The 12,299-nt window shown below is 38.0% G+C and overlaps 1 protein-coding gene across 5 annotated transcripts in view; it reads right to left on the bottom strand.

Annotated features, from left to right (window-relative positions):
- Positions 1-2,751: 2,751 nt before the first annotated feature.
- Positions 2,752-12,299, bottom strand: part of LOC118530817 (complement factor H-like) — a 140,548-nt gene continuing 131,000 nt past the window's right edge. For all 5 annotated transcript variants that reach the window (XM_078078330.1, XM_078078329.1, XM_078078327.1 and 2 more), the window contains 2 exons: positions 11,083-11,265; positions 2,752-3,172 (listed from right to left, as the gene is read on the bottom strand). In XM_078078330.1, the coding sequence (XP_077934456.1) occupies positions 2,973-3,172; positions 11,083-11,265 (383 nt within the window). In that variant the 3' untranslated portion in view covers positions 2,752-2,972. The remainder of the gene's footprint in view (positions 3,173-11,082; positions 11,266-12,299) is intronic.

Genomic DNA, 12,299 nt, shown 5'->3' on the forward strand with positions numbered 1-12,299 from the left:
AATTAAATAAATAAATACAAAAACACATTATAGATAAATGTGTAAAATAATCTCCCTTCTCTATAAAAAAAGGAGATTAATGAACACTGGAAGGATGTCAGAAACTAATAAAAATATAACTTTATTAAATGAGGGAACAGATTTGATGGAAGTAAGACTACTCGGCATACTTCTCATATTACTTTGACTTTTGAAGCCTGTAGGTGTTTGAACCACCTGGGTGCCTCAGTTGGTTAAGTGTCTGGCTCTTGGTTTTCGGCTCAGGTGATGATCTCAGGGTGGTGAGATTGAGTCCCACACTGGGATCATGCTCCGCTGGGGAGTCTGCTTGAGTTTTTCTTTCTCTCCCTCTGCTCATCCCCCCTTTCTCTCTCTCCCTGAAATAAATAAATAAATAAAATCTTTTTAAAAATGTAGGTGCTTTTCATATTTTTAAGTTTAGCTTAAAAGAGAAAAGCAAAATCTAAAATTGAAAAAAAATACTAATGCAAACAAGTGTAAAGCTCTATTAATCAGAGTTAAGAATTATTTCAAGTCATTTTTGAAGAGAGTAATTACACTCACAGTCAAACATCCTGGGACAAAATAAATGCAAAGACATTTTAACCTTCATTCAGCAGTTTAACTGCTAATAGTAATGTTTGCATTATACTCTTAATATTATTTTTAAAAATTCTGAAATATAAGAAATATAAGAATATATGAATAAAGAGAAAAGACAGAAAGTGTATTTAAAAGTTTCTTAGCCCTGTATTGTTTATAACTCTGAATTGTAAGATCCAAAAGGAGCCAATGAATTTTAAATTTCATTTCTATTTCAGATTTCTGATAAGCAAAAAGACACTTAATGACATTCCCATCTAGTACCAATAACACAGTTCTTGTATTCTAAACACTATTTCCCAATAAAAAGAATCAGACCTCTTTGGAAAGCTGTATGATTATGGGTGTTGGTCAGGGAAGTATACAGCGAGCCTGGAACATTGTGTTGTGCTAAAAAGAAATGAAAACACTCAAAGACTAGTGGGTATAACAAAGCAATCAGGAGCCAGTTTCAAGAGGCACTCACTAGCCAAATTTGGGATAATTTGAGCTTCAAAGAATAATGACTATAATTGTTTGTGACAAATTGAATAAATAAAAATTCATGAATCCATGCTGATTGAACGTTAAAAAAAAAAAAAAAGAAAAAATCTTTAAAGCCATCACAGGTCACTATCATCAAGTCCTTATTCCAAAAATGGAAATTAAAGAGCAAAAATAAAGATTTACTAAATCTTTTTAGGTAAAAGTTTAAGGAGTTGGCAAATTAACACTCACCTTTACATAAGACAATTAATAAGTGCAGAAAAAGAATAGAATTTGTCTTAAAAATCACTATTTTGCAGCCAACAATGAAAATGATTAGTTATAGGCTATACTGATTACAGGTTAAGTGTCCTAAATAGATTCCACAAGTATTAGGTGAAAGGTTTTGGAGAAATAGTATATACACCAATATTAACAGCAAAGATAACTTGCCAATTGTAACAATGTCCTTTAAACATGAGAAACCTGGCTGTCACTTGTGATTCAGATTTAGATAAACTGGCTCCATTATAGACAGCCAGGTTACTCATTCTAAGAATGCCACTTGATTTGATGCAAAATGAAGTAACAAGATATCACCTTAAAATATATTTACCTTAATTATATCTTTATTTTCATCTTAAAGTTTTCATGTTTTTGAGAAGTTAAAAATGTTTACAGTCAAGTGATTTTAACTAATTATGTTGTTTGAAATGTATGAACATAAAAATCATATTTCAGACTCTTGTGGTTGAATGTTTCCAAAACCAAATCATGAAGATGTCATTAGATTTGAAGATCATTACCAAAGAGGTCCCCATAATTCTCAACATATATTGCCTTACTTTTAATATATCTTTATTTTATTTTATTTTTAAAAAGATTTATTTACATATTTAAGTAATCTCTCCACCCAACGTGGGGCTCGTACTCACGACCCTGAGATCATGAGCACACTCCACTGGATAAGCCTGCCAGGCACCCCATTAAAATAACCACCTTTACTGTGGTTCAAAGCTGGTACATATTAAAGATAGAAAACATGGAAAATACAGGTGAGCCTTAAGGACTTAACCACCAACTCTTACCCCTAGCATCTCTAAATTCAACTGTAGTTATTATAAATATTTTATTGTACTTCCTGACAATCTTTGTTCTATACACATTTATGTGTGTTCAAAGCATACTATGTATTTGTGTGTGTGTGTGTGTGCATGTGTGTGTTTATACTTGATATCAGATTTTTTGGTCACTTTTCATGTTATATTATGACAGTTAGGTATGTACCCAATTAGATTCTAATTTCTCTTTATGATTTGTTTGAATTTTTATGTGTGCTAGATAGCCATCTTGTAGAAGATCTTGCATTTCATCATTTGGTAGATAAGCAAAAGTAGATAATAACTGCTTATATCTGGTAGATAAGCAAAAGCTAATAATTACTTACATCTTATTACTCACATAGGTATGACATAGTTATGTTTTTATGTATTTTTGAAGTAAAATTATATTAAAGATGGAGAAAAGCATTTTCAACCATTTCCTCTGAAATGGAGAGTCTCAGGCAGCCCCAGAAGTTATGGAAGAAGGTATGAGAAAGAGGGAAAGATGGATGGAAGTAGGCACTGGAGTGATTGAATCTAATTTCTTGCCATAGATATTTTATGAGTAGGACACAAAGAATTTTGGTTTGCCAAGTTTTAATGAGGCGCTTTTAAGAAGTGATTTATTCATCTCTCTGATTATAATTACATCATCCACATAATATTTAATACAACTTCTGATTTATGAATATAAATGAGTTACACAATACTTGACAAAATAAACTGAGAATTGGATTGATAATGAAAAATTCTGAGTAAATGTACATATTTTAATTTTAGGACTGCATCTTCATCACTGTACTATACCGAACATTCAGGATACGTCAGTTTCCCTTCCCGACAGGTGGCTCGGAATGTATGCAGCGGGGTCTTCCTACGATATCCAGGGATACATTCAAATTCAATAATATCGCTCGTTTTAGAATAAATTTTTTTCTTAGAAGACCATCGAAATTGTATATTATGTGTTCTCATTATGTCTTCTGATGCTGTACAGGCCTCTGAAGATAAAAAAAAAAGATAAAACATTGAAAACAGAATTTCAGACGTTTTTTTAAAGATTTTTTTTGAATTTTTTTATTGAAAAAAATTTTTTAAATTTTATTATGTTATGTTAATCACCATACATTACATCATTAGTTTTTGATGTAGTGTTCCATGATTCATTGTTTGCATATAACACCCAGTGCTCCATTCAATATGTGCCCTCTTTAATACCCATCACCAGGCTAATCCATCTCCCCACCCTCCTCCCCTCTAGAACCCTCAGTTTGTTTCTCAGAGTCCATAGTCTCTCATGGTTCATCTCCCCCTCTGATTCCCCCCCTTCATTTTTCCCTTCCTACTATCTTCTTCTTTTTTTTTTAACATATAATGTATTATTTGTTTCAGAGGTACGGGTCTGTGATTCAACAGTCTTACACAATTCACAGTACTCACCATAGCACATACCCTCTGCAATGTCTATCAACCAGCCATCCCATCCTTCCCACCCCCCACCACTCCAGCAACCCTCAGTTGGTTTCCTGAGATTAAGAATTCCTCAGATCAGTGAGATCATATGATACATGTCTTTCTCTGATTGACTTATTTTGCTCAGCATAATACCCTCCAGTTCCATCCACGTCGTTGCAAATGGCAAGATTTCATTCCTTTTTATGGCTGCATAATATTCCATTGTATATATATACCACCTCTTCTTTATCCATTCATCTGTCGATGGACATCTTGGCTCTTTCCATAGTTTGGCTATTGTGGACATTGCTGCTATAAACATTGGAGTACACGTACCCCTTCGGATCCCTACATTTGTATCTTTGGGGTAAATACCCAGTAGTGCAATTGCTGGATCACATGGTAGCTCTATTTTCAACTTTTTGAGGAACCCACCTACTGTTTTCCAGAGTGGCTGAACCAGCTTGCATTCCCACCAACAGTGTAGGAGGGTTCCCCTTTCTCTGCATCCTTGCCAACATCTGTCATTTCCTGACTTGTTAATTTTAGCCATTCTGACTGGTGTGAGGTGGTATCTCAGTGAGGTTTTGATTTGGATTTCCCTGATGCCGAGCGATGTTGAGCACTTTTTCATGTGTCTGTTGGCCATTTGGATGTCTTCTTTGGAAAAATGTCTGTTCGTGTCTTCTGCCCATTTCTTGATTGGATCATTTGTTCTTTGGGTGTTGAGTTTGATAAGTTCTTTATAGATTTTGGATACTAGCCCTTTATCTGATATGTCATTTGCAAATGTCTTCTCCCATTCTGTCGGTTGTCTTTTGGTTTTGTTGACTGTTTCTTTTGCTGTGCAAAAGCTTTTTATCCTGATGAGGTCCCAATAGTTCATTTTTGCCCTTGCTTCCCTTGCCTTTGGCGATGTTTCTAGGAAGAAGTTGCTGAGGCTGAAGTCGAAGAGATTGCTGCCTGTGTTCTCCTTTAGGATTTTGATGGACTCCTGTCTCACATTGAGGTCTTTCAACCATTTGGAGTCTATTTTTGTGTGTGTGTAAGGAAATGGTCCAGTTTCATTCTTCTGCATGTGGCTGTCCAATTTTCCCAACACCATTTGTTGAAGAGACTGTCTTTTTGCCATTGGACATTCTTCTGTGCTTTGTAAAAGATTAGTTGACCATAGAGTTGAGGGTCCATTTCTGGGCTCTCTATTCTGTTCCATTGATCTATGTGTCTGTTTTTGTGCCAGAACCATACTGTCTTGATGATGACAGCTTTGTAATAGAGTTTGAAGTCCGGAATTGTGAGGCCGCCAGCTTTGCTTTTCTTTTTCAACATTCCTCTGGCTATTTGAGGTCTTTTCTGGTTCCATACACATTTTAGGATTATTTGTTCCATTTCTTTGAAAAAAGTGAATGGTATTTTGATAGGGATTGCATTGAATGTGTAGATTGCTCTAGGTAGCATTGACATCTTCACAATATTTGTTCTTCCAATCCATGCGCTTGGAACGTTTTTCCATTTCTTTGTGTCTTCCTCAATTTCTTTCATGAGTATTTTATAGTTCTCTGAGTACAGATCCTTTGCCAATTTGGTTAGATTTATGCCTAGGTATCTTATGGTTTTGGGTGCAATTGTAAATGGGATCGACTCCTTAATTTCTCTTTCTTCTGTCTTGTTGTTGGTGTATAGGAATGCCACTGATTTCTGTGCATTGATTTTATATCCTGCCACTTGACTGAATTCCTGTATGAGTTCTAGCGGTTTTGGGGTGGAGTCTTTTGGGTTTTCCACATAAAGTATCATATCATCTGCAAAGAGTGAGAGTTTGACTTCTTCTTTGCCGATTTGGATGCCTTTTATTTCTTTTTGTTGTCTGATTGCTGTGGCTAGGACTTCTAGTACTATGTTGAATAGCAGTGGTGATAGTGGACATCCCTGCCGCGTTCCTGACCTTAGGGGGAAAGCTCTCAGTTTTTCCACATTGAGAATGATATTCACTGTAGGTTTTTCATAGGTGGCTTTTATGATATTGAGGTATGTACCCTCTATGCCTATACTCTGAAGAGTTTTGATCAAGAAAGGATGCTGTACTTTGTCAAATGCTTTTTCTGCATCTATTGAGAGGATCATATGATTCTTGTTCTTTCTTTTATTAATGTATTGTATCACATTGATTGATTTGCAGATGTTGAACCAACCTTGCAGCCCAGGGATCAATCCCACTTGGTTGTGGTGAGTAATCCTTTTAATGTACTGTTGGATCCTATTGGCTAGTATTTTGGTGAGAATTTTTGCATCCATGTTCCTCAGGGATATTGGTCTGTAATTCTCCTTTTTGATGGGGTCTTTGTCTGGTTTTGGGATCAAGGTAATGCTGGCCTCCTAAAATGAGTTTGGAAGTTTTCCTTCCATTTCTATTTTTTGGCACAGTTTCAGAAGAATAGGTATTAATTCTTCTTTAAATGTTTGGTAGAATTCCACTGGGAAGCCATCTGGCCCTGGGCTTTTGTTTGTTGGGAGATTTTTGATGACTGCTTCAATTTCCTTAGTGGTTATAGGTCTGTTCAGGTTTTCTATTTCTTCCTGGTTCAGTTTTGGTAGTTGATACATCTCTAGGAATGCATCCATTTCTTCCAGATTATCTAATTTGCTGGCATAGAGTTGCTCATAATATGTTCTTATAATTGTTTGTATTTCTTTGGTGTTGGTTGTGATATCTCCTCTTTCATTCAAGATTTTGTTGATTTGGGTCATTTCTCTTTTCTTTTTGATAAGTCTGGCCAGGAGTTTATCAATCTTATTCTTTCAAAGAACCAGCTCCTAGTTTCATTGATCTATTCTACTGTTCTTGTGGTTTCTATTTCATTGATTTCTGCTCTGATCTTTATTATTTCTCTTCTCCTGCTGGGTTTAGACTTTATTTGCTGTTCTTTCTCCAGCTCCTTTAGGTGTAGGGTGGGGTTGTGTGTTTGAGACTTTTCTTGTTTCTTGAGAAAGGCTTGTATTGCTATATACTTTCCTTGTAGGACCACCTTTGCTGCATCCCAGAGATTCTGAACAGTTGTATTTTCATTTTCATTTGTTTCCATGATTTAAAAAAAAATTCTTCTTTAATATCCTGGTTGACCCATCCATTCTTTATTAGAATGCTCTTTAGCCTCCATGTATTTGAGTTCTTTCCAACTTTCCTCTTGTGATTCAGTTCTAGTTTCAAAGCATTGTGGTCCGAAAATACGCAGGGAATGATCCCAATCTTTTGGTACTGGTTAAGACCTGATTTGTGACCTAGGATGTGATCTATTCTGGAGAATGTTCCATGGGCACTAGAGAAGAATGTGTATTCTGTTGCTTTGGGATGGAATGTTCTGACTATATCTGTGAAGTCCATTTGGTCCAGTGTGTCATATAAAGTCTTCATTTCCTTGTTGATCTTTTGCTTAGATGATCTGTCCATTTCAGTGAGGGGGGTGTTAAAGTCCCCCACTCTTATTGTATTGTTCTCAATGTGTTTCTTTACTTTTGTTATTAATTGGCTTACATAATTGGCTGCTCCCATGTTAGGGGCATAGATATTTACCATTGTTAGATCTTCTTGTTGGATAGACCCTTTAAGTAGGATATAGTGTCCTTCCTCATCTCTTATTACAGTCTTTGCTTTAAAATCTAATTTGTCTGATCTAAGGATTGCCACGCCAGCTTTCTTTGGGTGTCCATTAGCATCGTAAATGGTTATCCACCCCCTCACTTTCAATCTGGGGGTGTCTTTGGGTCTAAAATGAGTCTCTGGCAGACAGCATATCGATGGGTCTTGTTTTTTAATCCAATCTGATAGCCTGTGTCTTTTGATTGGGGCATTTAGCCCATTTACATTCAGGGTAACTATTGAAAGATATGAATTTAGTGCCATTGTATTGCCTGTAAGGTGACTGTTACTGTATATTGTCTGTGTTCCTTTCTGGTCTATGCTGCTTTTAGGCTCTCTCTTTGCTTAGAGGACCCCTTTCAATATTTCTTGTAGGGCTGGTTTCGTGTTTGCAAATTCCTTTAGTTTTTGTTTGTCCTGGAAGCTTTTTATCTCTCCTTCAATTTTCAATGACAGCCTAGCTGGATATAGTATTCTTGGCTGCATGTTTTTCTCATTTAGTGCTCTGAATATATCATGCCAGTCCTTTCTGGCCTGCCAGTCTCTGTGGATAGGTCTGTTGCCAATCTAATGTTTCTACCATTGTATCTTACAGGTCTCTTGTCCTGAGCTGCTTTCAGGATTTTCTCTTTGTGTCTGAGACTCGTAAGTTTTACTATTAGATGTCAGGGTGTTGACCTATTCTTATTGATTTTGAGGGGGGTTGTCTGTGCCTCCTGGATTTTGATGCCTGTTTCCTTCCCCAAATTAGGGAAGTTCTCTGCTATAATTTGCTCCAATATACCTTCTGCCCCTCTCTCTCTTCCTTCTTCTTCTGGGATCCCAATTATTCTAATATTGTTTCGTCTTATGGTATCACTTATCTCTGGAATTCTGCCCTCGTGATCCAGTAGTTGTTTATCTCTCTTTTTCTCAGCTTCTTGATTTTCCATCATTTGGTCTTCTACATCACTAATTCTCTCTTCTGCCTCTTTTATGCTAGCAATTAGAGCCTCCATTTTTTATTGCACCTCATTAATAGCCTTTTTGATTTCAACTTGGTTAGATTTTAGTTCTTTTATTTCTCCAGAAAGGGTTTCTCTAATATCTTCCATACTTTTTCCAAGCCCAGCTAGTATCTTTATAATTGTCATTCTGAACTCTAGTTCCAACATCTTACTAATGTCCGAATCGATTAGGTCCCCGGCAGTCGGTACTGACTCTTGTTTTTTTTTTTTTTTGGTGAGGTGATTTTTCCCATCTTGTCATTTTGTCCAGAGGTGAACAGATGAATGAGAGGACAACATGCTAACAGGGTAAGAACGACACCAGAAAAATATACACTAAACAAAAGAGACCTGAAACAGGCGGAAAAGGAAGGGAAAGAAAGAAAAAAGGAAAAAAAAAAAAGGAAAAGAAAAAGATAAAAAAAAAAAGAATATGATCAAACATGATCAGGCTGGTGAATAGATCAGTGCCAAACACTAGATTTTGGGCATATTTTGGTCTCTTAGAAGAAACTGCCTCCCAAAATTTTAAAGAAAGAAAAGCTTATATATGTACAAAAATAAGGGTAAATACGATGAAGGGATGGAATATGACTGTAAAGATGAAAATTATAAAAGATTTTATAAAAGGAATTGATAAGGTAAGAAGTTGGTTGAAAAAAGAAAGAAGGAAATTAAAAAAAAAAAGGGGGGGGAGAGAATGTGATCGGGCAGGAGACTAGAACAAAGGCATACAGTAGAGATTTAGGGTATATTTTGGTCTGTTAGAGGAAACTGTATCCCAAAATTTTATTTTATTTTATTTTATTTTATTTTTTAAAAAGATTTTATTTATTTATTTGACATAGTGAGAGAGAGAGCACAAGCAGGAAGAGCAGCAGAGGGAGAAGCAGGCTCCCTGCTGAGCAAGGAGCCTGATACGGGACTCGATCCCAGGATGCTGGGATCATGACCTGAGCTGAAGGCAGATGTTTAACCAACTGAGCCACCCAGGCATCCCCTGTATCCCAAAATTTTAAAGAGAAAACAACTTATATGTATAGCAAAAATAAGGTTAACTACTATGAAGGGATAAAATATGACTCTAAAAATGAAAAATAAAAAAGATTCTTAAAAAAGGGACTGATAAGATGTTGGTTGAAAAAGGGAAAAAGAAAAATTAAAAAAAAAAGAAAAAGAAAATTAAAAAAATTTGAAAGACTAAAGAATCATGGGAAAAAAGCCATTAATTCTATGCGCAGTATTCCCCTAGCGCTGGAGTTCTGCCGTTCTCATTGATCGGTAAACTTGGTCTTGGCTGGCTGTTCTTGCTGATCTTCTGGGGGAGGGGCCTGTTGCCGTGGTTCCCAAATGTCTTTGCCGGAGGTGGAATTTCCCTGCCCTTGCCGGGTCCGGGCTAAGTAATCAGCTCGGGTTTGCTCTCGGGAGCTTTTGTTCCCTGCAAGCTTTCCATACAGCTTTGGAGGCCAAGAGTGAAAATGGCGGCCTCCAAATCTCCACCCCAGAGGAGCCGAGAACTCAGGGCCCCTCTCCTCAGTGAGCTCCCAGAGCCGCACTCCGTGCTGATCCGGCCTTGACCAGGTGTTTCTATCTCTGGTACCCGACCCTGTGTGGAGTCTCCAAACCCAGCAGATCCCTGCGGTGCACTCCTGTGCCGCTTCTTCTGGGGGAGGAAGGGGAGTCTCCCCAGATCTGCCACTTGTTGGGTCCCTGCTGGAGGAGCAGTGGCCCGGCTGTGCCTTGGAACACAGTTTATGGCAACCCCGAGCTGAGAGCCCGTGCCTCTGCTCTGTCTCTGCAGCCAGCTTCCCTGCTCCAATACCTGGGAGCTCTGCCGCACTCAGGCACCCCTGGTCTTTCTGTGACCCCGAGGGTCCTGAGACCACACTGTCCCAGTGAGGGTTCCACCCCCCGCTTAGCCACTGGAGCAACGTCCCTCAGCGGAGCAGACTTCTACAAGTTCCGATTTTGTGCTCCGCTGTGCTATCACTTGCCAGAAGCAGCTGATGGAGGCCCCCTCCCCCGCCATCTATCCTCCTGAATATCGCCTTGGATTCACTTCTCTGCACGTCCTACCTTCCAGAAAGTGGTCACTTTTCTGTTCAGAGAGTTGCTGCTATTCTTTTCTTTGATCTCCTGTTGAGTTCATAGGAGTTCAGAATGGTTTGATCCCTATCTAGCTGAACTCCTGGGACCAGACCAAATTTAGGTCTCCTACTCCTCCGTCATCTTGCTCCTCCCCCCGAAACTTTTTAAAAGATTTTATTTATTTATTTGACACTTACAGAGAGAGAGAGTGAGCACACAAGCACGGGGAGAAGCAGAGGGAGAGAAGCAGACTCTCTGCTGAGCAGGGAGCCTGCTGTGCTGCTCCATCCCAGGACCCTGGGATCATGAACTGAGCTGAAAGCACACGCTTAACCACCCAGGCGCCCCAGAATTTCAGACTTTCAAGTAGAATCTTCTACACTGGCCCAGGGCTTCATTTTCAAAACCTTTTCCAAACCAATTCACTGAAAACCCATCATGTTGATTTAAATCACTTTAAATGATTAATGATGTAAAATGAGGTACTATGTTTAAGGTGTGATAATTAAATGTTATAATCAAAGATTCACAATGTCAATTTTAACATGAAGAAATCGAGTCCTTTCACTTAAGGATATTTTGCTAGAACAAGAGTTTTTTTTTCCAACTTTTTCTTCTTCACACATTAGTATTTGGTAGTCAGCATTCAACAAATGTTTGTTAATCCATGAACATTATATTAATAACAGCAAAACAGCTATTATACTGATTTTCCCAGGACCCATGAGAATATTGAAATATTTACCTAAGCATTTTGGTGGTGGTGACCACTGTCCATTTCTACATCTTATGGTCCTGTGTCCCTGAAGTACATAGAAGGCCTGGCATCTGTACTCTACTGATGATCCTGGAGCATATGTTGATGATGGGAATGAGGTAATGTCTCCATTGTCAATAGGTGGAGGAGGCCCACATTTTCCTTTAGAATCTAAAAAAAAAATATTTATTTGATTTATTGAAAAACCAAAGAAAAACAGGTTAAAATAAATCAAATAAAAATATAGCACAATATTCAATATCAAGACTTGTGATTTCTGTTGACAGAAAGGATTCACTGAAGAAATTTTATTTTATTTTATTTTTTAAAGATTTTATTTGGGACGCCTGGGTGGCTTAGTCGGTTAAGCATCTGCTTTCAGCTTGGGTCATGATCCCGGGGTCCTGGGATCGAGTCCCACATTGTGCTCCTTGCTCAGCAGGGAGCCTGCTTCTCCCTCTGCCTGATGCTTCCCCTGCTTGTGCTCTCCCTCTCTCTCTCTGACAAATAAATAAATATTTATTTATTTGAGAGAGAGTCAGTGAGAGAGAGAGAGAGCACAAGCCCAGAGGGAGAGGCAAAGGGAGAAGCAGATTCCCCGCTGAGCAGAGAGCCCTGGGATCATGACCTGAGCCAAAGGCAGACGCTTAACCAACTGAGCCACCCACGTGCCCCCATTGAAGAAATTTTAATCACTTAAACTGAGAATTACAATTCTAAGGCTTTCCTTTTATCCCACATGAAAGCACACATGAAGCATTAACAAATATATCTGCTTTACGTATTCTGGTGTTAAAAAATGTTTTTCTTACTGAATAAATACTGGACAGATGGATAGCTAATGGAAACAAAGAAACTTTCTTGTTACATACAACATACTGCAGTGTCTATTGGATCTCTAGTTATTGCTTATTGATTTTCATTTACTTTATAAAGGGAACATCAACTTCTTTAATTAAAGTCAAAGAATTACACATTTGTATAATGGGAAAGACAATTGCTGGCTTCCTGTTCTGGACATGATGAGGTAGAGACCTTTCAGCTTATTCCTTCTGCTCAGTATCACTAAAAATATAAAAACCAACAAAAGAGATGGTGAAGGATGTAGAGAAGACGTTGATCTGATCAGAGGCCTTGGTATTCAAGGAATTATACTGCAGTGAGTTGTTTGGGTTTTCATGTTGCCTCCTATGGATCCTGGACTG

The sequence above is a fragment of the Halichoerus grypus genome, chromosome 7, assembly GCF_964656455.1.
Source record: "Halichoerus grypus chromosome 7, mHalGry1.hap1.1, whole genome shotgun sequence".
Taxonomy (NCBI): Eukaryota; Metazoa; Chordata; class Mammalia; order Carnivora; family Phocidae; genus Halichoerus; species Halichoerus grypus.